At 38.9% G+C, this 27,258-nt stretch overlaps 2 protein-coding genes across 3 annotated transcripts; one reads left to right on the top strand and one right to left on the bottom strand.

Moving 5' to 3' along the window:
• Window positions 1-239: 239 nt before the first annotated feature.
• LOC104613389 (uncharacterized) lies at window positions 240-5,576 on the bottom strand. Its single transcript, XM_010281181.3, has 4 exons — window positions 5,448-5,576; window positions 2,755-3,640; window positions 1,908-2,011; window positions 240-1,118 (listed from the first exon to the last, which is right to left on the bottom strand). Exons 2-4 carry the CDS (start codon window positions 3,601-3,603, stop codon window positions 545-547), a joined length of 1,527 nt encoding a protein of 508 aa, XP_010279483.1. The 5' UTR covers window positions 3,604-3,640; window positions 5,448-5,576; the 3' UTR covers window positions 240-544.
• A 145-nt stretch (window positions 5,577-5,721) lies between these two features.
• Window positions 5,722-21,747, top strand: LOC104613388 (uncharacterized). Of its 2 annotated transcripts, XM_010281179.3 has the most exons (6): window positions 5,722-5,902; window positions 12,923-12,999; window positions 20,315-20,487; window positions 20,847-20,945; window positions 21,030-21,181; window positions 21,283-21,747. In XM_010281179.3, the coding sequence occupies exons 3-6, from the start codon at window positions 20,317-20,319 to the stop codon at window positions 21,656-21,658; spliced, it is 798 nt and encodes a 265-aa protein (XP_010279481.1). In that variant the 5' UTR covers window positions 5,722-5,902; window positions 12,923-12,999; window positions 20,315-20,316; the 3' UTR covers window positions 21,659-21,747. The 2 variants fall into 2 exon arrangements, with proteins under 2 accessions (XP_010279481.1, XP_010279480.1); XM_010281178.3 differs by lacking the exon at window positions 12,923-12,999.
• The last annotated feature ends 5,511 nt before the right edge of the window (window positions 21,748-27,258 follow it).

Below are 27,258 nucleotides of genomic sequence, written 5' to 3'. Positions count from 1 at the left end.
TAAGTATTTAATAATTGGATCTGGTGGCATCCGATTCAAATCTGACCTGATTACAACACTAGCTAGCTCTAGGGGTGAAACTTGGATTGGCCTAAGTTAGCATTTTACACTACTTGGGTCTAGGGCCTTTGGGTTGGGCCCATTTGAACTTTGGCAAAAACCAATCCATTTACACTACTTGGGTCTAGGGCCTTTGGGTTGGGCCCATTTACACTACTTGGGTCTAAGAGAAATGTACATTTTTCTTTTTTGATTGCAAGTGCAGAAGAAAATTTCATTCAAATAGAATAAAAGATTACAATCATGAAGGGTGATGAGTAATCACTCAAAACAAAGTATAAACAACTGAAAATCACAACTATCTTTTATTCTATTTTACTACCACCACGCCAAACATTTTCCAGCTCTAACATAGCCTAAAAGACTGTCTCAAAAGACTCTTAATACAGACACTTCTCTGAAATCTAGTAAAATAAGAGCCAACCCAGAAGTTTGAAAAATATTTGAGAACATCTATTTTCAATTATAAAGTGCTGAGAAAAGTTTAACAGGAACCATCTAAATGCATGGCCTTGATTTCAGCAACAGCCTTCTCCATTTGCAATCCACGACTACCCTTCACCAAAACAATATCGCTACTGCTTAACCTTTTTGCAATTTTTAGTGAAAGCTCTTCTACCTCAAGTGTGCACATAAAATTTATCTTCCTAGTTAAATTCAAATTCTCAGCTGCAGCTAGAAATCTCTTCCCAATCAATACTACCAGACCAAGATGGGCATCACAACAGAGGTTCAACACAATCTCATGAGCCTCTTTTTCCATTGGACCAAGTTCTAGCATATCTCCAAGAATAGCAACCCTTTTGCCATTGCAATCCATTGCTTTTAGCAAATCTATTGCTGCTCTGGTGCTGGTGGGGTTGGCATTGTAGGCATCATTAATTATTTTGATGCCATTTTGGGCAATTTCAAGCTTAGCTCTCATGTGAACGGGTAAAAATCTTGATAAGGACTCTCCAAGTTCAGACATAGAAACTCCGAAAGTAACTGCAACTGCAGCAGCAGCACATGCATTGATTGCCAAATGCATACCCGGACTAGGAATCACAAATTCAACCCTGAACATCAGTACCCATTTAAAAGTTAAGCATATGTGTGGAAAGCTACAATGTTTAAGAATAGTGATATACTTCTAACCACAAATATATCATAGTGAACAATCCAGTAATACATTTAGAGCACCAAGATATGAGATAGAATTGATAAAACAGTAATACCATCCATGGTTTAAAGATCCAACTAGAAAGTCAAAGATCTTTTCATAACCATAATGGCTGTTAGTTCCTGCAGGGTAGCAATAGACCTAAAAAATGATCCAAATTTAAATCATGTGATATCTACTTATTAATCAAGTGCAACTGATTTGTGTTAATATCACTGAGTCAATTGCTTCAAGTTTTGCAGATTGGCATTTTCATATTCTTCTTCCACTTTAGATCAAACCTGTAAGCTTAGATGCTTGTGAGAAGGCACTATCCAAATATGAGGTCACCTATTGTCATGAAGGGATTGCCAATATCTAATCAAATAGAGGATAAACCATAGTTGAATTGATAATTGTAAGTGCAAGGCAATGTTATTCTTCTTCCAACTGCACAGGCTGGCTGATCAATTAATGTAAATGGACTTCCCTATCACACATTTTGAGCAGAGAAAATCTCAAAGTGAAATAATACATATACAAGGGTGCAACTTGGGCAGGATCAGGTTTAGGATTTATCAAATTTTATGGATCTGGCATGATGCAGTGTGAAATGTTTAACTTGGGTAACTGAGTAGAAACCCCTATACATAAGAAGAGTAGTTGAAAAGAGTTAATCTAACCAAGCTGATGAAAAATGACTTACTGTTCAGTAGTACTTTCCAGTTTTACTCGAACTCCACAACCACCATTAGTACTTTCCGCCTGAACTAAGCAAACATCACACCCTATTCTCCTGCCAAAAAGTACCTAAACCCAAACAAGATCATCACAATTCAATCAAATGTTGGACTATCCTTTGTCCATTTCAATTTATATAAATTTAAGAGCTGATGGATAATGAGCTGAACCATCCAACTAAATAAGCAACAAATGCATAGAAAACCAGATAAAGCAGCTAAAGTAAGGGTAAGGGATGAATTCCAATATTTGTTTCAAGTAACATGAGTGTACTCTATAAAGTGAATATACATATGCCAATCTAATGAGATTTCTGTAATTTCAGCTACATTATAAAACAAATAAGGGAAACAATAATACATGTAGTTAACATATAAAGAAATATTTAATTCCACTTATTTACAATGACCATCCCTTTTATATGCCATTTACCAAATTTTCCATGACCATTAGATCAACTTGTATATCTCTTCCTAAAAAGTATCTAACCAATTAGACATGAATTTTGCAACAATCCCCTGTATACCATTCCGCCTCAAAAAAAAGAAAAAAAAACTTAATCCTTGGATACCAGTCCAGTGATACCACATAAACAGAACAATTGATATTAAGAAGCTTTGGACATTGATATCAATTTGGTGGGTTTCTAAGGAGTGCAAACAGAGTGGACTTGCCTTGTATTCAAGAGAGCAAACAGGTTATACGAGGGTCAATTAACAATGTAATGCACATTCATATGTTAAATAGGCAACAAATAAATAGATTAATAAATTAAAGAGAAAACAACAAATTAGCACTAGAACATCACTAACCTTTTTAACTCCCTCTGGGACTGGAAGGTTCATAACAAGAGGATCATCTGCATTCAGAACACAGATATCCCCTGGGTTTGCCTCCAAGAGAATCTCCCCTTTGGTTCTTGCAACCTCCTCCAAGCTCCCAAAATTCACCAAATGAGAGGGTTCAACATTCAAAAGCACTCTCACCGATGGTCGACACATCTGTGCAAGCTCCAGAATCTCTCCCTTACTACTCATTCCCAGCTCCAGAACTGCAGTGTCAACATTTCCTGGAATGCCAATTAAGCTCAAAGCAACTCCAATGTGATTGTTCTGGTTACCATGCGTCTGATAAACTGAACCAATTGTTTCCAGAGCATGCGTTATCATTGTTCTTGTAGTAGTCTTTCCCACACTTCCAGTGATTCCTACCACACGACCATTGAACCTCTTCCTAGCATACTTTGCCATCTTCTGCAATGCTGTTGAAGTATCCCCCTCTACTTGAATAAAACCCATCTCCCATTTTTTGCAAACATGATTACCTATGACACCAACACATCCTTTTCCATATAATTCAGGGCTCACAAAATCATGGGCATTGAAGTTTTTCCCAACTAAGGCAAAGAACCATTGGCCTGGCTTCAGAGTTCTACTATCTGTGGAGATTGTTCCAGAGGGACCCCATTTTATGATTCTTCCGTTCACAGCTTCTGCTATTTCTGAAGCACTCCACAAAGGTTTATTTCTTCCATGAGAGTCGATACAAGAACATAAGATGTTCCTGTAAATCAGGCTCTTCACAGATGGCTGTGATAGTGAGATTCTGTGTTCTACGATAATGGGGTTGTGAGCATTCAATTGTATGGCAGTTGCAGGCATTGATTCGGCTAATCTCAGCACTCAGCAGACCCGATTTCTGAAATTTTAGGGGGAAACGATATTTTCTGTAAACAACCTGCTTTCTAAACTATAATAGTGCTTTTCTTTCTTCTTTTATCTTTTGGCAATAAGGTTTTGTTTTTCTTTGTACAACATGAAAAACATCGAGAAAATGGCAGCTAATATTCTCTTCCCCCTAAAGTCTTGTTTCCTACAAATGACTCGAGATATACCAAAATTCTTTCTCCATCAGTGTGGTAGCTAATATTCTTCATACTCCTATTTTTGGAAATTTCAGTGGGAAAATCAGGCAAATTCTGGGTTAAATATGCTCATCAAGCCATTACTTAGCCTTGGGACCTTAATGCACCAGCTCATTTGGTGGCCCAATATATGAAAACATCAAATGGCCACCACCTTGGTTAATGGATACCTTGTATATATATGTTTTAATTCAGTTGGTTAACAAAATTTATTTATGTATAAAATAAGAACAAGAAAAACTTGGGCAGAGCCAACTTGACCACAGAGTAAAAATCAATTTTGATGCTTCTACAAAATAAAATGGAAGATGCACCTATGGTTATATCATGAGAAATTTCAAAGGTGATATAATCTTAACAAAAATGGCCAAATTGGCTATAAGACAAATTCTGTAGCAGAAATGTGGGCCACCATTGGACTTAAATATAGAAAATCTAAGTTTGCAAGTCTAAGAAAATGATTTCTAGACTTTTGGAGTCAATAGTTTGTTACCTATGAAGGTATAGTCAACTACCTATGACGCTCGATGCTAGTGTTACTAGCACACTGCTTGATAGTTGACTACAAAAAATCAATAATTGATTATCTCTCATAGCTAAGGCTGAGTATTTTCTAGTAGTCAACTATCAGGAGGAAATAGTCAACTACTAGAGAAAAAAGATTCCTCCCTATGGCCCATGCATAGTAGTCAACTACTAAGTTGTGACAGTTGACTATTTCCTCTTCTAGTAAGCCTTCAATTTTGTTGGGAACTTACTCTAAACATTTCTAAGTATGATTTAATCATTCCCAATGAATTGGTAACGGTTATATGCTCTTAACCACTAAAAATTAGTGGTTTTGGATTGAAAAAACCTAAAGAGCTTGAATTGTGAAAATTGCTAAGTGAAAAGAAAACATTGCAAGCTAGTAAAAAGAAGAGATTTCTTAGCTTAATCAGTTCATACTAGTGAAAAAAGCTTGTAGCCTTGGGCTTATTTGTTTTTCACTAAGATTTTGGTTAAGCCTAGGCCATTGTGTATGCTCTTGCATCTAATATAGTTTTACTTGTATTAGTTTTGTCTGCCCATTTGCTTTTGATTGCCTAGGTTGGAATGTCGATGTTGGAAAGACAAACCCTGTCTTAGTTTTTGTTCTGTTTCTAGATTTTTTCCGTTCTTCCAAAAAAAGAAATCTCTGCTAATCATTTAGCTTTAAATCGACCTGATTCTGTTGCTACAGACTGAAAGAAGGTAAAGATTCTTGTGGTGTGATAAACTCATATTTGTGTGTATAAGGTGCAACTGAAATCTTCAGGTCCCAATACGTTAACTGTGAAATGTGTTGCTCAAAAGTTTTTTTTTTAATTGGTAATCGAAATTCATCTTCTTTGGTAGATATGTTGGCCTTATATACAGGTCTGAAATCTGAGGCCAGTAGTAATGGTGGATTATGGGGGAAAGATGCCTGAAGTGGGAGATTAGCTAACATCATTTGATGGAAGGGAAAGGAAAATCTATGATGGCGGAAAGCTTGGAACATGGTACTGGAAGAGCTTTAACCCTCTAAGAATTTCTTTTAAAATAACGAAACGAAATTACCTAATCTCAAGTCGACGCTTCCTTTACTCCTTCGCTTTTTGTCTCCATTTGATCCGCGAGACTGAGACACACAAATCCACAACCTTCCATCCACAAAGAGAAACTTTTGATTTGACTCGGCTTACGTTCTTTCTGACTTGCCGTCACGTCGAACCGCTAGAGCTGGCCGTTGGCGGTTCAGGGTCATAGGTTCAACCGTTCGGTTCGATGGGTCAGTTATCCCAATTCCCAAGCTTAATGCTGAAGAAAACGCCCTCTTGTCTCTCCCTGGTCCCTGCTTCCGCTCTCTCTCTCTCTCTCTCTCTCTCTCTCTCTCTCTCTGTAAAACCTAGAAATAGAATCGGCACCTTCGCCCTTCCTCTGTCCTGCAGAAGCTAGAACCAGCACCAGGTGGCGCTACCGCGCTATTCCACCGACTGTAGCAGCGCAACCCAACGCATATCTACAGCTAACTGGTATTAGATCTCTCTCTCTCTCTCACTTGCGCAAAAGAAACAAATCCTAGTTCCTAACCGTAATAATAACATCAAAACAAAGAAGCATGAGATCATTGGTTAAACAGAGTCTTTGGATCCCCATAAGTTCTCTCTCTAGACAGGCATATAACCTTGATAATTACTCTGTATATGATGAGCACTTCAATATAGTATTCTTTACGTATTTTTGTCATGTGTATTAACCTGCAATGATCTTTACCTTTTGAAGTACTTGAATTCAGGAAGCAAAGCCAATCACAAACTTCTCTGTGGCATGAAGTTTGATGGATTGGCATAGTGTGAATATGGATAAAGAGTATGAATTCTGAGGAGGAAGATTTATTTGCTTCAACTCAAAAATACCTTTTAATAGATCTTTTCTTGTGTTTGATCTCCATCTCTGTCTCCATGGATTATCTCTACATTCTGGAGTCATTGATCTTTATATTGTTTGAAGGTTTTGGTGCATATATTTATTATTTTGTGATTGGGAATTTTGCAGTGGTTGTGGTGAACTGTTGATCTTTCCTTAAATTGGTATTGTATTTCCAAAGTGTTTCTTTCTCTTTTTTCTCTTATGGTTCTCATTTCTTGCGGTTTTGTTCCTTTTTTCCTCTTTTTGTTGATGCTTGGTCAACACATCTCATTTCAGAACATGCCCCCTAATTCCTATTCAAACCATTAAATGCATCGGCTTAAATGTGATCTCTTTGTCCTTTTTCTTTTTTGTATAGACACCAGAGGATTAACCCCTCCAAATCTTATCTTCCAATTCTATACCCAGTTGATTACCATTTTCTTCTGATCTGCACATGCCCTTTCATTATAACACTCCTGTGGGTGCCTTTATTGTTAAGTCTTTTTTGGTGCAGACTGCAGCAATAATGCTCCAGATGTGTAATCTAAGAAGCATATAATATTTACGAACTAGAAAAAGAAAAGCAATTGTATCATTAATATAGCTCTCTTTTGTTTGGGGCCAGGGGCTGGAAGAATCTGGGAATATACTTCACAAGTCACAACAGAATATCCAGTATGGTATAGATTATAGAAAGGAGTATGAGAAATATCAAACACAATTTCATCTCTCCATGAAAGGCACTAAGGCTGTTCATAACCTCAAAATGTCAAAATAACTGCATGCCTATGTGTCCAAAAACTGGATTTGATTTATTAATGGAAAGCTTCTCTTGCTCTTTGTCATTTCTGTCACCATTGTTTTAATTATGCATGTCATCTCTTCTTCCCACTTCCCATCCTCTGACATTTTCATTTCTAACACCTTTATCTGATGATTTTCTGAATCCAAGACACCCTCGATAATGATTCCTAACCTATAGCAAAAATGCGTAGGAGATTGCCACCAACCCGTGATAGCTTTACTTTTTCTTTCAGTCTTCTAGCAGCTGCAAATTACAGGGAGGAACATTGGTTTTCTATCATTTTTTGATGTTTCTTTGGGGTATATATTGTATATGCTACAGTGCTTTATATATAACATTTTTGTAAATTCTAAGGGTGTCTCACCCTTCTTATAGTAATATAATTCAATGCTTTTTGTTGCGTTTCAGAAAAAAATATTGATATCTTAAGACACCTATACTTTTTTTTGATAATCAACAATACTTTCATTAAAAAGAAAACCTGCTAACAGGACAGCAGGCAAGGGTACAAAACACGGGCTTCCACAAAACAAGCCTGGAGCCAAACAACAGAAATACACGAAGAAAGTATCATAAGACACCTACTAGCTACAACTTGAGCTTAGAAAATAAATTTAAAAGCACAAAACTACCAATATCACCCAAAAATTTTGAAATTGGTATAGGAATTGGAAGACTGATTTATTTCTCTATGGATTCTTTCCTTGCTTCCATATTTGCATCATATGGGCACCCCATTTTTGAAGAAATCTGCATGAATGGGAGGTGGATGAGATGACTGGACTATTACAAGCTATCCATCCTATCCGGCTGCAAGCTAGGTCCTCAGTCTCTAAGGTGTGGATGTAGAAGCACTGTTTTCTATCCATCATTGACTCAGTCATTGTCCTAGTTTGGTCAAAATACAGAGTGACCTATTGACTTGGATAGTTGAACTGCTGACCCATGACCTAGGAGGAAATGGTTCAACCTCCAGGCCAGGTTTAAAATGTAGAGATAGAGTTAGCCAAGGGCTATTTTTGTACTTTTACTTTCTTTCTTGTATAGTAGTTTGTGTTTACACTATCTTTGTATACTAAGGGCAGTTTTGTCCTTTTACCTTTTATTAATATAAATATCTTTCTTTAGGGTGTTGATAGTCACTTTTGACACACTCACCAAAGTGTTTGTCTCCTTGGATCTGCATAAAGCTTTGTTCAATCCGTGTTTTTACTGTTCTCTTGAGGCCTCCATAACAGCATTTGGGAAGCCCTCGAGTGCCCTTGAATCCCTTTTCTACGGCTGATTCAATCAAAACTTTACAGATCAGTTTTTTGGACTGTTGTGCCATCAGAAATCTTTCTCTCCTTGGATCTCTTTGTAGAAACATCAGATCAGCCTGAAAATTTAGATCTGGTGTTGCCCAGAGGAGATCTATTGATTCTTTTTGGTTTGGTTTTGGATTGGCTTTGATCTAGAAGGGTTTTGATCTACTTCTGGGTTCAGTAGACCATTATAGTTTCCTTTTCTAGAAATCAACTGAATGGTACTTCTCTCTACCTTTTGACTTGAAGCCTATATTTTCTTTTGGAAGTGTGCACTGCTGTCTTTGTCGCTCAATGGCGTCAAAAAGAATGGTAGTTCTCCCTATCAAGTTCAATGGTACAAACTTTGCATTATGGAAATTTAATTTTCAATTTCATGTTGAAGCAAAGGGACTTTGGGGATATCTGGATGGATCTGTAACTAAACCTGATGATTCAGATATTAAGGCTCTTCATTAGTAGAAGATTGATAATGCAAAAATTGCATCACAGATCCTAGGATCAGTTAAAATTGACATTGCAATTCCTATGAGGGGATGTTGGATTGCTTATGAGATGTACAAGTATCTTGAGAAAGTATATCAACAGTCAAACGCCTCTAGATAATACCAAATAAAAGTTGATATCTTTTCATATTATCAAGGAGAAAGGAAAATTCGGGAATACTATGCAAGATATATTAATCTCTAGACAGAGTATGAGCTGGTACATATGGGAAAGGATCCGTTAGATTGTTGTGTGAAGGATATGAAAGAGCACTTTGATAGAAGGAAGATTATGCATTTCCTAATGCAACTCAGACCAGAATTTGAAGTTGTCAGATCCAATATCCTTAGCCGAGGAATTCTTTTTGATTTGGATACTATTCTTAGGGAAATCTTGAGGGTAGGAACCAGGTTTGTTACACAAACCACTCTTGATGGATGGAAGGATCTAAACATAGATGTTGTTCTTCTTGCAACAAAACCTAAGGGGAAGAAGGATTTGTCCCGAGAACAGTGCTATGAATGCAAGGAGTTTGGGCATGTTGTCTCACACTACAAGAACACTTGTACCTATTGCAAACAATCCAGGCACATCATTACAGATTGCCCCACTTGACCCCAGAAAGGTGGTGGGTCAAATAAGAAGAAAGGAACTTATAAAGCCTATTAGACTCAATGATTTAAAAGGTGCGCCTCAGGCGTGCTTAGGCGCACAGGCGAGGCACATTTTGGGGTATATGCCTCGCCCAGGTCCTAAGCACACGCCTAGTGTGCCTTGCGCCTTAGCCTAGGCATGCATCTTTTTAAAATTTTGCGCTTTTTACCTTTTTTTTTGAGTTTAACGGCTGGGAGAACCCCCTATTTGCTAATGTTGTTCATTCATTCATTCCTATAAAATATCTTCTTAAAAGGCAATTAAAGTTATAAAATCATTATTTTTCATGTGAGAAATAAGAATTTCAAACCCTAACATAGACTTGTTCGGGCTTGCCTCGAGGGGCGTGGTACAAAGGTGACTCATAGAATCAAGAATGCAATATGTTTTACATCACATTAGCTACTTGAAGCAATGCAATTAAGGAAAAAAAAGATTGTGGGTTTTACATGCTTGAAAATGCTTTATATGTTTGCTTTTATTTTTAAATTTTCATTTGAATACGCTTTACATGTTATGTTTATGTATTTTAATTTTAGATAATTGGTTTTTTAAAACATTTATTTTAAAACTTATGTTTATATTTTTTATTAACTTTATGTTTAATGTTTTTTGCATTTTTAATTTTTTTTGACATTTTTTTTTTAATTTTTTGACATTTTTTTTTGATTTTTTAGCTTTTTATTTGTAGTTTTGCGCCTTTCTTAACATGGCACACGCCTTGCCTTGCGCCTTGTGGCGAAAATTGGCCCTTGCGCCTTTTTTTGTGCCTTGCGCTTTTAAAATACTGATCAAACCTCCGTAGAGAACTCAGATCTCTCCTCTACCATTGCTTCAGTGGCTGGATAGAATGATACTTCTGGTGGTATATCTGAAGAAAGGATTCGACAACTCATGTCCTCGATCATTTCTTTTGCCTTTTTTGCTATTGGTCTGTCTGGTAAGTCTCCTACCTACTGCCCTTCATCAATTTACCTTTGGATTATTGACTTTAGTGCCTCTAACCACATGACGGTGGCCACTTTTGGTCAGTATCCCAAGACCCATCTCCCTAATAAACACATTGTTACTGCAATTGGTGAGAAATGACCTATACTTGGTTTTGATTAGTAATTTGTCTTCCATTCACAAAGGCTCCTTGATTTGGTGCAATGATTACTGGCAATACTTCCTTCAATCTCAAAGACAACACCTTTGATAATATCTTATACAAGCTATTTACCAAACTGATTGGCCTGAAATTCTTTGGATGGGATGCATCTTTCTTTTTTGGGACCAAAGCCAAGAAGGTGGAATTCACTCCAGGGTTAATAACTCCTCTCCAATGAAATTCCTCAAACACTAGCAAAAGGTCACCTTCCAAAATATCCCTGCAATCTTGGTAAAAAGCCATCGTAAAACCATCCAAGCCTGGAGCTTTTGTTCTGTCCATAGAAAACACAACCTCCTTAATCTCTTCCAACTCAAACCTTCTTTCCAACCTCTGTCTATTGTTTACCCCTATATCTGAACAGTCCAGTCCTTCTAACTACACCCCATACTTAAAGGCCTTCTTAAGATGGACTTAAAGTGTTCCACAAAGGCTCCTGCTATGTCATCCTATTGTGTCAGAGCAACTCCATCCATTTCCAGTCTGGATATAAAGTTCCTCCTTCTCCTCTCATTTGCCATAGAATGAAAAGACCTAGTATTTCTATCTCCATCTTGTAGCCATTTGCATCTAGATTTTTGCCTCCAACTTATTTCCTCATTATGTAGGCAACCTTCTAGCTATCTTCTCAAACCTCTTCTTTGTTCCTTGTCTGGCTCTCCAAATTCTCCCCTTTCTTCTTTCAAGTCAAGGAGCTCAATTCGGTCCATCAAATTTCTCTTTCTTTCTTCTAACCTTCCAAACTCCAATTGATTCCACTCCTTGATCTTTGCTTTCAAAAATTGAAGTTTCTTATGGAACCTCATACCTTCCCGTCCCACTACTGGGTTATACTCATTCCACCACTCCCCTACTCTCTTAGTAAACCTAGGATGAAGTAACAACATATTTTCAAACCTAAAAGGGGGCAGGTCCTCCACTCCTTCTTTCCTCCTTGCAGATCACTATGGGCCAATAGTCAGAGGTCAGCCTAGGAAGAGCTTTAGAGGCTAAGTTCCCCCAATGTTCTTCCCAATCCAAAGAGAACAGAAACCTATCAAGCTTAGAGCAGATGGGACTTGATTGGAGATTGGACTAAGTGAATGTCTTGTGGGCTAAAGATATCTCTTTTATTTCAAAGGCATCCAGAAACCGGTTAAACTTCCTCATACTAGTTGTCACCCTCTGATTAGTATTATTGGTTTCCTTTGTGAATCTAATCACATTGAAGTCCCCTCCCACACACCAAGGCCTATCCCATAGCCCTCTAACATCAGCCAGTTCCTCCCACAATTTCCCTTTCTCTGTAATCATTTGGTCCATAAACATTTGTTAGCACCCACGCATAACCATCCTCTTGCTGCTTAAACTTCAGGGAGACTGAGTATTTTCCAATCAGTTCCTCCAATCCTTCAACCACACCCCTCTTCCACATTGTCACTATCCCCCCCTGAAGCTCCCCATTAGGGAGCAGCCACCCAGCTAATCCCCCTGGCTCTCCAAACTCTCTTTGCCCATCTAGTGTCAAACTCCATTCTCTTGGACTCCTGTATTAGTACAATGTCTGGGTCAAACCTCTTTATCACCTCTTTAATCGTTGCTCTTTTCCTTGCACTTCCTAAACCCCTCACATTCCAACTAAGTATCTTCATAATCACTTCTTTCTTAGTTCCCTTCTTCACCTAACCACTACTTCCCCCCTTTCCTTCTATCTCCTTTTACCCCGAACTTCTTATCACCTTCCACATTCCTTTTCAGTCTCTCAACTTCACTCAGTTTTCTTTTCTTTATTTTGATTTCCTCCTTCTTTTGTAGGCCACCTTTCAAAACATTCAAGTTTTCCATTCTACATCCCAGCTTCCCCACAAATTCTGCTATTGAATCAGGAGCTACTTTGAGGGCAGCTCTACCTCCTAAGAAAGAGAAAAAAAGAGATAATTCTGAGAAATGATTTTTTTTTATCAATAACAAATTCATTAATTCAATATAAGAATAATTACAAAGAGGAAGACAAACTTTCTTATCTTCTAATTACAATTTGAGCCCCAAAGAAAAGAAAAGAAAAAAGGAGAAACAATAAAATTACATCTGAGCCCAAAACATAGATTCCCTCTCCACCCTTGTTTAGGTAATAATTCTGAGAAATGATGCTCGATACCATTTTCTTCTGTGATTCAGATATTTATAATCATTAGCTCACGTCGCACATGAGCTGTTACAACAGACTACTGATGTGGCTTTCTTACATAAACAAATCTGACAGGTGGTCCAGGCTTGCCGTTAGAGGGAGATTTCTCAACTGCTACTTGGGCTGGGCTGCTTCTAGCCATTGGAATCCAGGTGGGCTGATGTCGTGCTTCCTGGGTCTTAATAATCCCTCCCTCCTAGAGATCAACCTTGTCCTCAAGGTGGGAGTGAGGAAATTGCTATTTGAGGCTCTGGAAATTTTCCCAGGTGGCATCTTCTGCAAGGAGTTGGTCCCAAACTACCTGACCTTCTTGGACTACTTTTTTTGCCATTCTTAACCCAATGGAAATCTAAGATCTTGAGAGGCTGAACTATCAATTCTCCTTCGTCAGTGAAAGCAGGTAACGAGGACTGAGTGATGGCCCCTTCTCCCAGATGTTTTCTTCCGCATGGAGACATGAAATGTGGGTTGAAGCCGCGTAGTGGCTGGGAGGTCAAGTCGATAAGCAACTTCTCCAATCCTTTCTAAGATGCAAAAGGGCCCAAAGAATTGGGTGAAAACTTCTGCCATGCTCTTCGGGCTACTGATGTTTGTCTGTAAGGCTGTAGCTTGATATACACTAGGTCCCCTCCCTGATAAGAGATGTCACGATGTTTTTTGTCATACTGGATCTTCATAGCTTGTCTTGATCTTTCCAAATGGTGCTTGAGGGATTGAATGATAGCATCTATAGCTAGTAGTTGGTCCTCTACCACAGCTACCTGAGTGGATCCCTTCTCATAGGGTAGTAAGGCTAGAACCACTTGCATCACACTCGATGATAAATTCATGGGAGAAATCGGGGAGGGCGAGAGTGGGTGGTGATGTGACTGCATTCTTAAGTACCACAAAGGCAGATTCAGCTTCATCATCCCAAGTGTATGCATCCTTTTTCAACAGCCATGTAAGTAGGCCCCGCTGGGAGTCCGTAATGGTGGATGAAGTGCCAGTAGTAACCTGTTAGTCCAAGAAATCCCGTGGCTGCGAACTGATGAGGGTTTAGGCCAATTTATCATGCTGGTCACCTTATTTGGGTCGGCTATGAAAGTTCCCTAAGACACTATATGGCCAAGGTATTGCACCTGATTCTGGCCAAATATGCATTTAGAGGATTTAGCAAATAACTGATGCTTCCTAAGAAGTTCCAGAGTGGCATCCAAGTGCCCAAGATGGCTGGTCCAATCAGGGCTATATATCAAGATATCATCAAAGAAAACCAATGCAAACTGACACAAAAAGGAAGGAAGATGTCATTCATAACTGACTGAAATGTGGACGGGGCATTGGTCAGCCCGAAGGGTATGACCAAAAATTCATAATGCCCATCATGGGTTCAGAGCTGTTTTATGAATGTTAGTCGGATGGACCCGAATTTGATGGTCGCCCGACCTTAGGTCCAATTTTGAGAATACAATAGTTGTCTGAGCTCATCAAGTAACTCGTCTATAATAGGAATTGGAAATCGATCCTTGACTATGATCTGGTTCAAGGCACAACAATCCACACAAAACCTCCATGTTCCATCCTTCTTCTTGACAAGGAGAGTTGGGGACAAGTAGGGGCTCGAACTGGGTTGAATCAGCCCTTGTTGCAAAAGTTCATTTACTATTTTCTCTATCTCCAATTTCTAGTAGTGTGGATATCTGTAGGGGCGCACACTTGCGGGCCCCTCTCCAGATTGTATGGGGATTCAGAGGTCCTGGGCCCTAGGGGGTGGAAGGCTTACAGGATTAGAGAACAAACATGTCTTCATAAGCCTTCAGTAGATGTTGCAGGGCCTGCTCCTGTTCTGGTGAGGGCTATAAGGCCTCCTTAGTTGTTAGCACCAACCCACTGAGGTTAGGGCCCAACATCATTATAACGGATGTGGGAGGGGGGGGGGTTCCATGAGCTAGCACTGTTTGGCCACAGAGTTGTAACCGGCCGAACTGGGTTGGTTAGGCTCCAAACCCTTAAGGGTGCGCAGTTTTCCATCAACAGTAAACTCCATAGTAAGGCTTTCCTAGTCACATACCACCTGTCCCAGTTGGTGTAACCTTTGGACTCCAAGGACCACATCGACCCCTCTAAAGTTTAACGGATGCAAATCAACCCTGAACCAGTGCCCCTGGACCAAGAGATCTATGGCTCGACACACCTCATCACATTTGAGTTGGTTCCCATCTGCTACATGGACTGAGAATAATTTGACTGGTTCAACCGGTAAGCCCAACTGGTGAGCCAACGACCCTGTAATGAAGTTAAGAGTGCTGCCGCTATCGATTAGGATGGAAACTTGACGTCCCTTGACTATTCCCCTAACTCTCATAGTTCTGGGAGAATCTAGGCCAATCAGGGCCTGTAGGGAAATCTCCGGTTCGTTTGTATCAACCTCAAGTTCTTCCTCCAAGGTTGGGGGCTTGTCTTCCTTAAGAGTTTCATCAGATGGAAGGAAGAGTTGCTGGCTCTTGTAGCAGTGACCGGGAGTGAACTTTTCATCGCATTTATAACACAAACCACACTCTCGATGTGACTGCATCTCCGACCAAGTCAATTTTCTTAGGGGAACTATTGGACCAGCGGGTTTCGGGTTTCCCGGATTTAGCCGATGGGGTGGGGTCTTTAAAATTGGGCCAAGATTTTTGTTTATCTTCTTAAGTCGATTCATGCGTTCTTCATGCAGCCTAGCCAGCCCTAAAGCGGCATCGACAATAGCAGGGTGAAGGGCCTACACCTCTATTCTTATGTCTTCACGCAGGCCACCTACAAAACTTCCGACTAAAGCATTTTTTGGCCATCCATAGACCCTAGCTGCCAAGCACTCGAACTCTTGTTGATAGTCACACACAGAGCTGAGTTGCCTGAGTTTAAAGAGAGTTTCATCAAGTTTTCGTAGCCAGAAGGTCCAAACCTCCAGCACAAGGCCTCAGTTAAATCTGGCCAGGTCAACTGGGGGTAAGACTGATGGTACCATTGGTACCAAAGTATAGCTTCTCCTTCCATATGAATGGAGGCCGCTACTACCATTCATCCAGGAGATAGGATCATCACCCGAGAAAAGGGGAAAATCGATCTTCGCCAGTCGTCCCAATAACCCTCTGTTCCTCTTCAAGCCAGATTGACTTGAACTCTTGCCTTAATTGTCACAATCTCCTATTGCAGAGAGTTGGGAGGACATCGCCGTGATGACTTCCTTCAACTCCTTCATATCTCCAGTTATCTGATGTATGTTGGTTTCCAGTTTCTCCACTCATTCTTCCATGGCTGTCGATCAGGTGGTCGACATCTTCTAGCTCTGATACCAATTGATGGGTTACTGCCCACCTCAGGAGCTGCTTCGAGGGCAGCTCTGCCTCCTAAGAAAGAGTAGAAAAGTGAATTCTGAGAAGTGATGCTCAATACTATTTCCTTCTGTGATTCCGATATTTATAATCATTAGCTCATGTTGCACATGGGCTGTTATAACAGACTACTGACGTGGCTTTCTCACATAAACAAATCTAACAGGTGGTCCAGGCTTGCCGTTAGAGGGAGATTTCTCAGCTGCTACTCGAGCTGGGCTGGTTCTAGCCGTTGGAGTCTAGGTGGGCTGATGTCGTGGTTCCTGGGTCTTAACACTTTTGGCTGACTTTCTTGTCCATTTAATATCAATTATTGTTTCCCTCATTGACCTGTGGACTACTCTTAAACTGTGCCTATGACCATGTTGCCATGTGCCTTGCCTGTCACTTCAAGGGATCTTGTTTGTTGATGTGGTTTAACTGCCTTGTTTACAAATTTACTTCAAGATCAACTGTTCTGGTACCAAACTAATTCAGGATGGGCCTGCAAGCTTAGAAAAAGACAAGTAGCCTAGGAACAAACACTTAGGCATCTCTAAGGCTATGTTTGGTTTGAAGGAAAAGGTAGGGAAAGGAAGGGAAACCTATACAAGGTTTGTAAAGGTTTCCCGACCTTTCTCTTCCTTTCCCTACTTTTTCCTTCAAACCAAACACAGCCTAAGAGTCAGCATGTAGACGTACTTTAGGAACTGATACCTAATAGCTTCTTGAAGAAACTAGAAATTTGGCATCAAAACCAGAGAAAACTAAGCCAAATGCAAAACTTAATTCAAATTCTTATCCTTCTCTTATATAGCAACAATATGGACCTTATATGGACTTGTTCCCCTGATGTAAAAATCCTAATCACTCTCAACTCATACGTATAGCTGGATTGACATGAAAACTGATTAGAACTCCTAAAAGACCTTAAATTTGACTTCTTGACCAATTACAACTTTGATACAAATTTCTAATACGGAACAAAGACCTAAAATTTGACTTCTAAAACAACTAGCTAACAAAATAAATCTTAAAACTACTACAAGTCTAACTTAAAAGAACAAAAGAAAGGGGAATCCCACGAATCCCATGAAGATATGTTTGCTGTTCATAAATTGGTCATAATTTTCTGTCCATAAATGCCTTCCTTTCATTAGTATTTGAAATAGGAAATGTTGATATAATGCCTTAATTTTTTAAATACCAAATTTACCCTTAACTAACTTCATTCAGATGTAAGTTTACTAAAATACCTTGAAAAAAGATTTGCTTCCTTTTACTTCACTTCAGCTTTTACCTTCGTCCAACTAGAGTAGAGATTTACTCTTTGAAAGTTGTTAGGCAAAATAAATTAGTGGAGGGTAAAGTTGAAACTTTAAATTGTGTATGGTAACACTTTAACAATGATAAGGGTATTTTTGTAACTTCAGTGTCTTTTTTACTGAAAAGCTAACGGAAAGGAAGTATTTGCTTTTTTTTTTTCAAAACTATAGGGGTCAAAACACGAGGGTGGCTTGTAGAATTGTTATAAGAGGAGATTTTTATAATTTTACCTAAAAATAATTACAAACCAATAAAATTTACAAATTAATAAAAAACTTAGCATTAATATACAAAAAATAATATAAATTTATCTAGAGTATAGGAAATTAGCCACTCTCACTAAAGTGCAACTTGAACTGTGGGGCTTCTCGACAAGGTTTGATTGAAGTTGATTTGAGTGTTGTTCGTTTTCAGCTACCAGGTAGGTAGTCCTTAGTTCCTTGAGTCTTTGTGTCCTGAAGAAAACTTTTCCACTCAAGCAGTGGTGCTGCAAGCTTTGGATGTTTGTGCTGGTGACATTGAGCCAGGTCCTGTTGGGGTGGAGGACAGTGTGATTCCTCAGAGGAGTTTGAAAAATTCTTTTAGTTGAAAAAGTGGTAGTGGGAAAGGTTGGAGTGGCTTTGGGTAGAAAGAAGGGTTTTCCAGTTTCCTTGGTGTTTCTGATGGAGTGGTAGATGCGAAGAAACTTGGAGGTTTTAATAAATCTCAGCTGATGCACGTTACGAAGGTTTTCTGTCATTTGAAAGGGGGCTGGTTGGTGCCTGTCCTTGCAGTAAATATAGAAGGGTGTATAAAAGAAGAGGGCAAGCAAGAAAGTCATTAATCAGAAGGTTTTTGGTGGGGATGGAGGTGACAAACAGAATGTTTTCTGCAGGGCGTGAGCACGAAGGGGAACTAGGAGGCTGGAAGCTTTCAAGGAAGAAGAAATAGTTAAGGAGGAGAATTGTGATGCCTCAAGGAAAGTTGACAAGCTAGTTACAGTTTTGAAGGAAGTTTGAATGTGATGCGACTTGCAAATAGGGATGTTGAGGTTGGCAAGGCTTTGGGATTATTTTTCTTGGGTGGAGAAGCTTTTTCTAGAAAAGCTTTTGAAGAATTCAAAAAAAGGAGAGGAGTAAGAAGACCTTTAGGGGAGGTGTGGGTTGAGGGAGGAGGTCTGGAAAAGGATCTTGATGGGGATGAATAATTCTGTCTATGAGAAGGGCCTGTTGGAGTTGTTTTCTGGTCAGAGATGTTGAAAGTGAATTTGATTGTCAATGTTTCTGTGAGTCATTTTTCTCTCGGGTGATTTCTTATCACCTTCCCCTTGTAATTTCTCTTTTTTTAATGAATTTTTAGTATAGAGAAAACTAGACATGACCCAAAAAATAATTGGAAATATCATAGAGCTCCTTCCTCAATTTTTCTTAATAAAACCCGTGCATGACACGAGTCCCAACTAGTAACTAAATAAGCTTTCTAATGACACCAAAATCAAACAAATTGAGCAAGTTTTAGCACACCAAATACTGGATGCAAGTACAATGGTGAACTGATTACACTTTTCCTTGATTTTCATTTGAAGCTCAAGGAGTTCACTTATAGTTATGTGTTTGATATCCTGAACACCCTATGCCATCCTCCCCCAGTCAAAATGATTTATTGGGGTACTTTGTTTGGGGTTCAACTGTAATTTTTCTGCTTTGTTTGTTTCTTGTTGGGGGAGGAGGTAAGACAGGTTATCTCCTCCCTTTATCTCCTTAGTTTTCTTCAATGAAATCTTCTGTTATTGATTAAAAAAAAAATCCTTACCTAGCCTTTTCATCTCTTCTTGTTGGGTTGTTGTGGATTGACCGTAGTTAACTAGTTTCTTGGTTCCCTTAGTTCAGATTCAGATTGATGGTTCATAGTTCATTTCTCTTGTTTCTATTACCTATCAAAATAAAAAGAAACCAGTGCTATTAAATGAACCCAGTTTGTTATGGGTAGGTTTCTAAAATTCATTTTTCAGTTCACCTTCTTTTGTTTTTTTGGTTGCCTTCTACAAAATCTCAAGTTTCCTAAGTGTTAGGTACTATACATTCTTTTGTGTAATCAAATGAGAGATTTCCTAGAAGAACTTGATATTTTAGAATCCTTAAAGGATAGTTTGTTGACATGGAAAAACTTTTAGAAATTATTGTGGACCGACTTGCCAAATGGTACAAAATAGTTTGCAAGTCAGTAGGATCAAGCAATTCAGCTGACTATGTGATTGACCTATGAAGGTTCCTGGGATATAACTAATTGCATAAGGAAATAACATTATTTTAGTTGATGCTTGTAATTTTTATTGCTAAAATAAATATTTTTCACTTATTGACTCAAATAGATTAGGTATGATCAATACTTGTACTACTAGTAGAATGTATATTAAATATTCTCCAAGTAATTTGGCAGATTTCAAAATTTTCATGTCTTTCACTTGTGTATGAATTTCTTCTCTATTTTAAGTGTACTTGTAGGAAATAAGGTAGTAAGGCCTTGGGTAGAAGAATCCAATCTCTAAAACAATAACTCTTTCCAGAAAAGAAAGAAAAAGAAAAACCCATTGAAATCTGTTTTTCCACCAGTATCTTCTTTGTCTTGAAAGCTTGAGGCTTTATTCTACATTCTGTGAACTTTCTACTTGACTTTTATTGATGACTATTTTACATACAAGAATTTTACTTCTTGTCAAGAGAGCTTTGTCCCCTTTTTCCTCCTTTGTTCAAGAGAGCTTGAGGCTTTATTCTGCAAAACTTGAATCTCATTTTACCATTCTTTGTTTTCCTTTACATTACAGGGATGTACGACAGTTTGGGAACTCAGTCTGGGGTGCCAAGACCCTCTCTGAATCCCCAACCTAATCCATTTGGTAATGCTTTCTATGGAGCTGGTTCAGGACTCATCCGAGGTGGACTAGGTGCATATGGAGAGAAAATATTGGGTTCAAGCTCTGAGTATGTACAAAGCAATGTATGTAGTATGCTGAGGCTAGAGTACAACTATATCCAATGAAGAGGGGAATATAATGAACATAAGGGGAAAATAAATGGAAATATGACTTCTTTTCCTCATGTTTTGATTGTATATTTGGTTTTATGCACTGATTTCACAGATAAATAGTAATGTAGGATGGGTTTCCTCGTGGACAGTAAATTTTAATCCTATTCCATTTGGGATATGGGCATGGAAATTGTTGTTGACTGCTTCAATGCTCCAATATACCAAGTCACACTCTATCCATGGGGAAGAACATCGGGATGTGGAAATTGTACCATATGATGTAGGATATTTGATTGTATACTTCTCACCATTTCTCCCAATATGTGCAGATAAGCAGGTATTTCTCTGATCCCCAGTACTATTTTCAAGTGAATGACCAGTATGTCAGAAACAAATTGAAGGTTGTCCTATTCCCATTTCTGCACAGAGTAAGCAAGGATTTATCCAGAAGTTGGTTCTCGCTTTCTTCCTTTAAGTTTGCAAAAGTAATTTCTTGCATTCATTTCTGGCAGGGGCACTGGACAAGGATAACCGAACCAGTTGGTGGTAGGCTCTCCTATAAACCACCAATTTATGATATCAATGCTCCAGATTTGTACATTCCCTTAATGGCCTTTGGTACCTATGTGGTTCTTTCTGGATTCTTAATGGGTCTTCTTGGAAGGTAAGCATCTGCATTCTTAGCCATTTAGGGAGGGATTCTTTCTTTCAATGTTTTTGTTCATTAACCCAGCAATTCTTTTATCGGCCCTTCATTTTTGCCAGGTTTAGCCCAGAAGCCTTGAGTCTACAGTTCACATGGGGACTTGGTTGTTGGTTTGGACAAGTCTTGGTGCTTAAATTAATGTTGTATACATTGGGAAGTGGAGAGGCCCCATTGTTGGACATGGTGGCATATGGGGGATATGCTTTTACAGGAGTTTGTGTGAATATACTTGGCAGGATCATCTGGAGCTTCTCTTACTATTTTCTGATGACTTGGACAGCCTTGTCCATGGGGGTTTTCTTGGTTAAAACAATGAAGAGAGTTCTGTTTGCAGAGGTGAGGAGTCATGCTTCGAGTATGCACAACTATTGCTTGCTTTTGTTGGCTCTGGCTCAGATCCCATTGTTCATATTTCTAGGCTGGATCAAGGCTTGATTCTGACTTAATTGCTTTTTGTTTAAGCTGTTAGTAACAGTACCCTATGTAAAATGTTAATTGCAGTTTAGCTATTTGGTTCGGCTTTATTTCCTGGCTGGCTGGATGGATTCTCAGTTTTGTGGTCAAGAAATATTTTGAAGTGTAACCAGTGTTTAGAAAACTGGATCGGACCAGCTTGTTGAACCGGTTGAACCATGAGCCAGGGCCTTGACTGGTTCAGTCATATCCCAATAATCGGACTTGCTCAAAAACTGTTGTAAACAGGCTAACTGGTTGGTTAAACCGGTGAACCGGTCCCAGTTTCATGAAACCACTCGGGTTCATACATAAATGAAATTTTTAAGTATTGTTAACGAGATTTGAACTCAATACCTCTTATTTTCACAGATTACTTAAGGTTAAATCTCTTAAGTTATCCTTACTGTTCACAAAATTGACAAATTGTATCCTTATTGTTTATATATAATCTTAAGCTATCCTTAAGTTTTCTGACAATTTTCTAACACCTCCTTTGTCGTTAATTTTCCGTCATTCCATTTACATGTGACATCACGTAATTGTTTATTATTTTAAAATTCTTAAAATATCCTTATTGTTCATTGCTGCTGTTGGAACATCGTCACTGGTGACAATTATAGTGACGACGGAACACCACGATCACTTTGATGTCTCTAAAGAAACAACACGACCTGCTTTCTAATTTTTAAGTTCTAACTAGGCCTGCTAAACACATCCATGATAACTTGGCTGAAAGGAGGCAAATTCTTAAGCAGTTGAAGACCGAGCCTTCCACCTGAACCTTTCGCTCTTCCTTCCTTCCTCACCCCTGTCATCACCCCACAACACAAGTGAGTTCCAAAACCCATCTAACTTGGTCAAGACAAACCTTAACCTAGAAGGCACCAAAGCACACAATCCTACCAAGCATTCCACTGCCGTTACTTCATCATCAATTCTTTCCATTTCATGCATTAATTAGGATACATAGAGGAATTAGCCACCATCACCTCCAGCACCGCGCGTTGGCCCCATTTCTGTTGGGATTAAAATCGCTCAAACCGACTTCCGTCATTGGCAACCCAGCTGATGTTGTCATGGTTTGCAATCCAACCGACGGCTGTTATCCCCCAACCCAATGATGCAACTATAGCGGTCGTTTTCCCCAGCCCAACGATGTGAAGGAAAAAACAGGGGAGCTGATCAGCTGCGGGTTGAAGAAAAAGGGGAAGGAGAGAAGGTTTGGATGGCCGCCCCAAAAAATTTCACGCAGAAATAGCAGGAAAGATACATAGATATGAACTTCGATAATTTCGAAGCATAACGAAAACCCAGAGAAGGAAAAAAACCAGATCAGACATAGCAACATAAAATACAGAGAATAAAGAAAAGAAAAACAGAACAAAGAGCTGAGTGAAGAAAGGTTTTTCATTTAAAACAAAAGACAAATCTTGTAAAGGCATTCTTGCTTTGTACGGCCTTCGTCTTGTAAAGGCATTCTTGCTCTAGTTCCTGCCCTCGCTCTTTGCTAGCCATGGTTGAATTTCAAACGTGATGGACAACTAAAACTGTAGTTTTGTTAATTTGCACTAACAAGGGCAAAATGAACTGGTCTACACAGTCAGTTGTGCTTTATTTTGAAATTTTTATGAATGGTGAAGGGAAAATTCGATATTTCATTTTTTTGTTAGTGTTTAAGGGCATGCGTAATTTAAGACAATACATAAATAGTAAGGGTACAGTTTGTCAATTTCGCGAATTACTTAATTACCACTAATCCACTTCTTTACTTATTCTAATTAATGACTTTATTATACATATTACATTATTATGCACGCATTTTAAAGAAAATATAAGTTAAAAGGCTTGAACCCTAGTTGATTGTTTTAAAAATTAAGAAACTTACCATCCATCCACCTTATTTAAGCAAATTAAAAGTTGTAAAATATATTATATACAACTTTCAAAATATCGTTATGTATCAGCCGATACATATTGTATCGGGGCCTTCCCAATACGCCCCTATAAGGGGTGTATTGGGTCAGGCCATGGTTCAGAGGATAGTTGGGACTTAAACCAACCCCTCTGAACTAGTTTTGAAAAAAGTAAATAAAACATAAAAAAAGCACCGATATAGACTGACACGCCATGCCGACGTATTGACCTATATTGATATTTAGAACCTTAATTATATATAGTATTTATATGACCAATAGTATATATATGTATATGCTATGTCATCACAGTTCGACTCCGGTTGAACCTTTGACTTGTGAATCTCTCTCTTCTCCGGTTCTATGCCCGGTCTGGTTCACTAAACATTGAGTGTAACCACCATGAGCCAGGCTCAGGTTCGGGCCTCAACATTTTCTATTGACTAGTGGTAAAGCCCAACTGTGAACAAGTCAGAAGGTCAAATTAACGAATAGGTGAAACTATAGGGAGTGTTTAAGAATTTTGACCAATGAACCTGTCATTTTATGATACCAGTACTAGTTAGACTTTTGTGGGCCACACTGTAGTGGGTCGTGCTTACCTGGCACAAGTTCCTCAAAAGGGAAGCCCAGCACCACCTGAGTGTTGAGGCCCAAGCTCAGGCTGGCCAGTGCCATATTGTGCGGGGTCACTGGCCCGTTCTCTTTCCTCTTTCACATTTTTGTTAAGTAAAAAGTGACAAAAGATTTGAAAAAAATTAAAAATAATAAAAAGCTTATCAAAATATACAACAAATTGAAAAGAAAATTCCAAAAATTTTGTTTAATTTAATTTAATGTGTACAATTGATCATATATGAAGTAATAAAATTAAATTGAAAAAAAAAATACAATGGAATTGGAATAAAATGGTACAATAAAATTGAAAATAAAAATTTACAATAGGATTGAGAAAAGGGTTTTTAGTTGATGGGGGTAATTTTTCATTCTAAATAAGACTTCTTTGTTGATAAAGGTAAGTACGGAATGCATTCTTTTTTTTTTTATGTTCTTATCTCTGTATCTAGATATACTAGAGAAGTAAACTGGTAGTTAAGCAGAAAGTCTTCTTTAAATGCTGTTGATGCTCAGATTGGTTGAGGTCAATACTGTTAGTTTGCTCCTAAGCCGAGGTGCGAGGTGTCCGAAGTCAAGGTGTCTGAGGTGGCCAAGGGCGGGTAGATCGATCCTGCGAGGTGAGATAGCTTGTCAGAGGCCCCGGGTTGGCACTCGAAGCGGAGACTCCAATGGTCAAGTTAGTAACAGGAGGTGGAAGATGGATGAGGCCTGAAGGGAAAGGAGATCCATCATATGGATGGCCGAACCATGCAAGGTGACTGGGCAAAATTTCAAAAATTTCTTTTCTCCTTTTTGGGAATTGTATTCTCAGTTTTAGAAAAATTGCATTTTTCAAGGGTCGTTCTTGAACCAAATCGAAACAGATTTGAAACCAAAAGAAAATGAGAGCAATACCTGATACGGAATCCACACGTGTAGCTCCCAAAGTAGGTGTTCAAGCCCAAATGGAGTACCAAAACCCGCTTCCACTGAAGATGGCGTAGTTTGAGATGAAGTAGGTTTAGCAATGTAGTCCTTCAGCAAGAACTGCAATCCAACAGCTTGGGTCGAGCAAGGGAGTATGAGCACAAAATCTGATATGATTTTCTTGTAAAATCAGAGGTAGGAACTGATTTCTATCAGTCCAAAATCTGGAGATCGAATTAGGGTTTGGGGAGGCAAGAATAGAGGGAGAAAACTGAGAGTAGAAAGGTGTAATTTGGAGCAGTTCGCCCCCCTCTATTTATAAGCCTTAAAGATTAGCTTATCCTAATCCAATTAGGAGCTTCCTAATCCAAATTTTTATTTGGATTTGGACTCCTTAAGTGGATAAGGTTTATCCTCTTATCCAATTGCTAATCTAAGCCCATATCCATACCCAAATTCACCCAAGTTACATGACTGCTTAAGTTGTCATGTGACTTCTTAATTAATCCAGTTAATTATGGGCCTTAGGCCCATTAAGCAAGTTGGCTCACGTCCCCTTTTAATTTCTGGTTAACTTATCTCTCTTTGTATGGCGTGGGGCCCTAACATTGACCTCGCAAAAGCTATATGGGTTTAGCCTAGCTTCTGTGACAAAGCTTGGCTGAATTCACTACTAAGCACATTGAACCCTTGAGTCTATTAGTATGGGCTCTTAATTGGCCCACCGTTTACACTAAATGGTCATTGAGTCCAGCTATCCTATGAAGGCCCAAAGACAATGGACTTAAGTGAGATTAGCCCATCAGGTATAAAGGCCCTAAATGGTCTTACACTTAACCTCTCAACCCTTAATGATCAAACACTGCCCGGCAAGAGAGGACCTCTCCCTTGGCTGCAAGGTACAGTGTTGCACTCTCTACTCGGATGGATCCCAGGAATTAAAACCTTTTGCAAACATTTTCATAAAACATAATATATATATATATATATATATGTATATATTTTTATATAAATATATTTTGCAAAATAAATCTCAAACACGGTTGAAATTGACTACCGGTAGTTTTGGTTTCCATCAGAGAGTATAGTCCCAATCAATCACTTTGTCCGACAAAGGGGCTGATCCTGTTACTATGATCACCCACTCGAGTGAATTCTCAGACTTCCCCAACATACCCAGGTTTTGACCCCCCTCTAAGGATCTCATAAATTGGCATGTCAAAGACAACCCAATCTAACACTCAGTGCAGTACCACAATCGAGTCTAGGGGTTAGGTGTAACTTTTCAGTTTTCCTTACCAATCTCTAAGGTCTAGGGCATAACTAGAAAATGGTCCGGGTTTAGTGTTTTAAGCAAACACACACTATATGTGCTTTGGGTCTAACCCTGACAGCTGAGACAAGCTACTCCAACCGACTTGGCAGCACATTAGTGTTAGCCTTGGCAAGATAAACCTCCCCAGGTCTATCCAACGGCTGAGAACATTCTAAACTAACACGAGTCTCATAAGTGTCTAGTTTAAGGGTAATTATACAGAAACACACCAAGTATAACATGAATCAATTACGTACTTTTTTAATTTACAATAAATGTTTAATGTACATCAATCTGATTGGAGCTAAGGGCATACACTGTATAACAACTCCCACTTGCACTTAGGTCCAATCAGGTACAAGCTAGAGTCTCATACTGTCCACGTATTTCTCAAACACTTTCTATGTTAGTGGCTTAGTCAATGGGTCTGCCACATTCTTCGTTGATGCTACTTTCTGATTCTAGATGTCCCCTCTACTAACAATCTCCCATAGATCCAGTGTTGTCACACAACAATGGATTGGGTAATATGGTAGGATTCCAAATTCCAAGATGAACAACTTCATCGATTAGGCAGCCTTACTTACAGCAATGTGCTTGGCTTGGGTCATGGACTATTTTTCTACATAGGACCCCATCGTGAAGGTATAACCAGATGTAGACTTTCTATCATCTGGGTTTGACTGGAAATCAGCATCACTATACCTGAGGATTTGTAGTTAATTACCATCGAATACCAGACAAAACTCTTTTGTCATTCAAAGGTATTTCAATAGGTTCTTTACAGTTGTCCAATGCTCCTGTTCTGGGTTTGATTGGTATCTACT

The sequence above is a fragment of the Nelumbo nucifera genome, chromosome 4, assembly GCF_055504915.1.
Source record: "Nelumbo nucifera cultivar China Antique chromosome 4, China Antique-T2T, whole genome shotgun sequence".
Taxonomy (NCBI): Eukaryota; Viridiplantae; Streptophyta; class Magnoliopsida; order Proteales; family Nelumbonaceae; genus Nelumbo; species Nelumbo nucifera.
Note: the sequence above shows the minus strand (reverse complement) of the source record. Positions and strands in the feature narration are given on the sequence as shown.

What these genes read in the sequence shown, in the direction of transcription:
- LOC104613389 (XM_010281181.3), bottom strand. Translation starts at nt 3,603, where the DNA reads ATGCCTGCAACTGCCATACAATTGAATGCTCACAACCCCATTATCGTA. An exon ending in TCCCAGAGGGAGTTAAAAAG is followed by an intron (nt 2,012 to 2,754) that starts GTTAGTGATGTT and finishes GTTTGGGTTTAG; the next exon opens with GTACTTTTTGGCAGGAGAAT. An exon ending in CTGGAAAGTACTACTGAACA is followed by an intron (nt 1,119 to 1,907) that starts GTAAGTCATTTT and finishes ACTGATGTTCAG; the next exon opens with GGTTGAATTTGTGATTCCTA.
- LOC104613388 (XM_010281178.3), top strand. Translation starts at nt 20,317, where the DNA reads ATGTACGACAGTTTGGGAACTCAGTCTGGGGTGCCAAGACCCTCTCTG. An exon ending in CTGAGTATGTACAAAGCAAT is followed by an intron (nt 20,488 to 20,846) that starts GTATGTAGTATG and finishes CAATATGTGCAG; the next exon opens with ATAAGCAGGTATTTCTCTGA. An exon ending in TATTCCCATTTCTGCACAGA is followed by an intron (nt 20,946 to 21,029) that starts GTAAGCAAGGAT and finishes CATTTCTGGCAG; the next exon opens with GGGCACTGGACAAGGATAAC.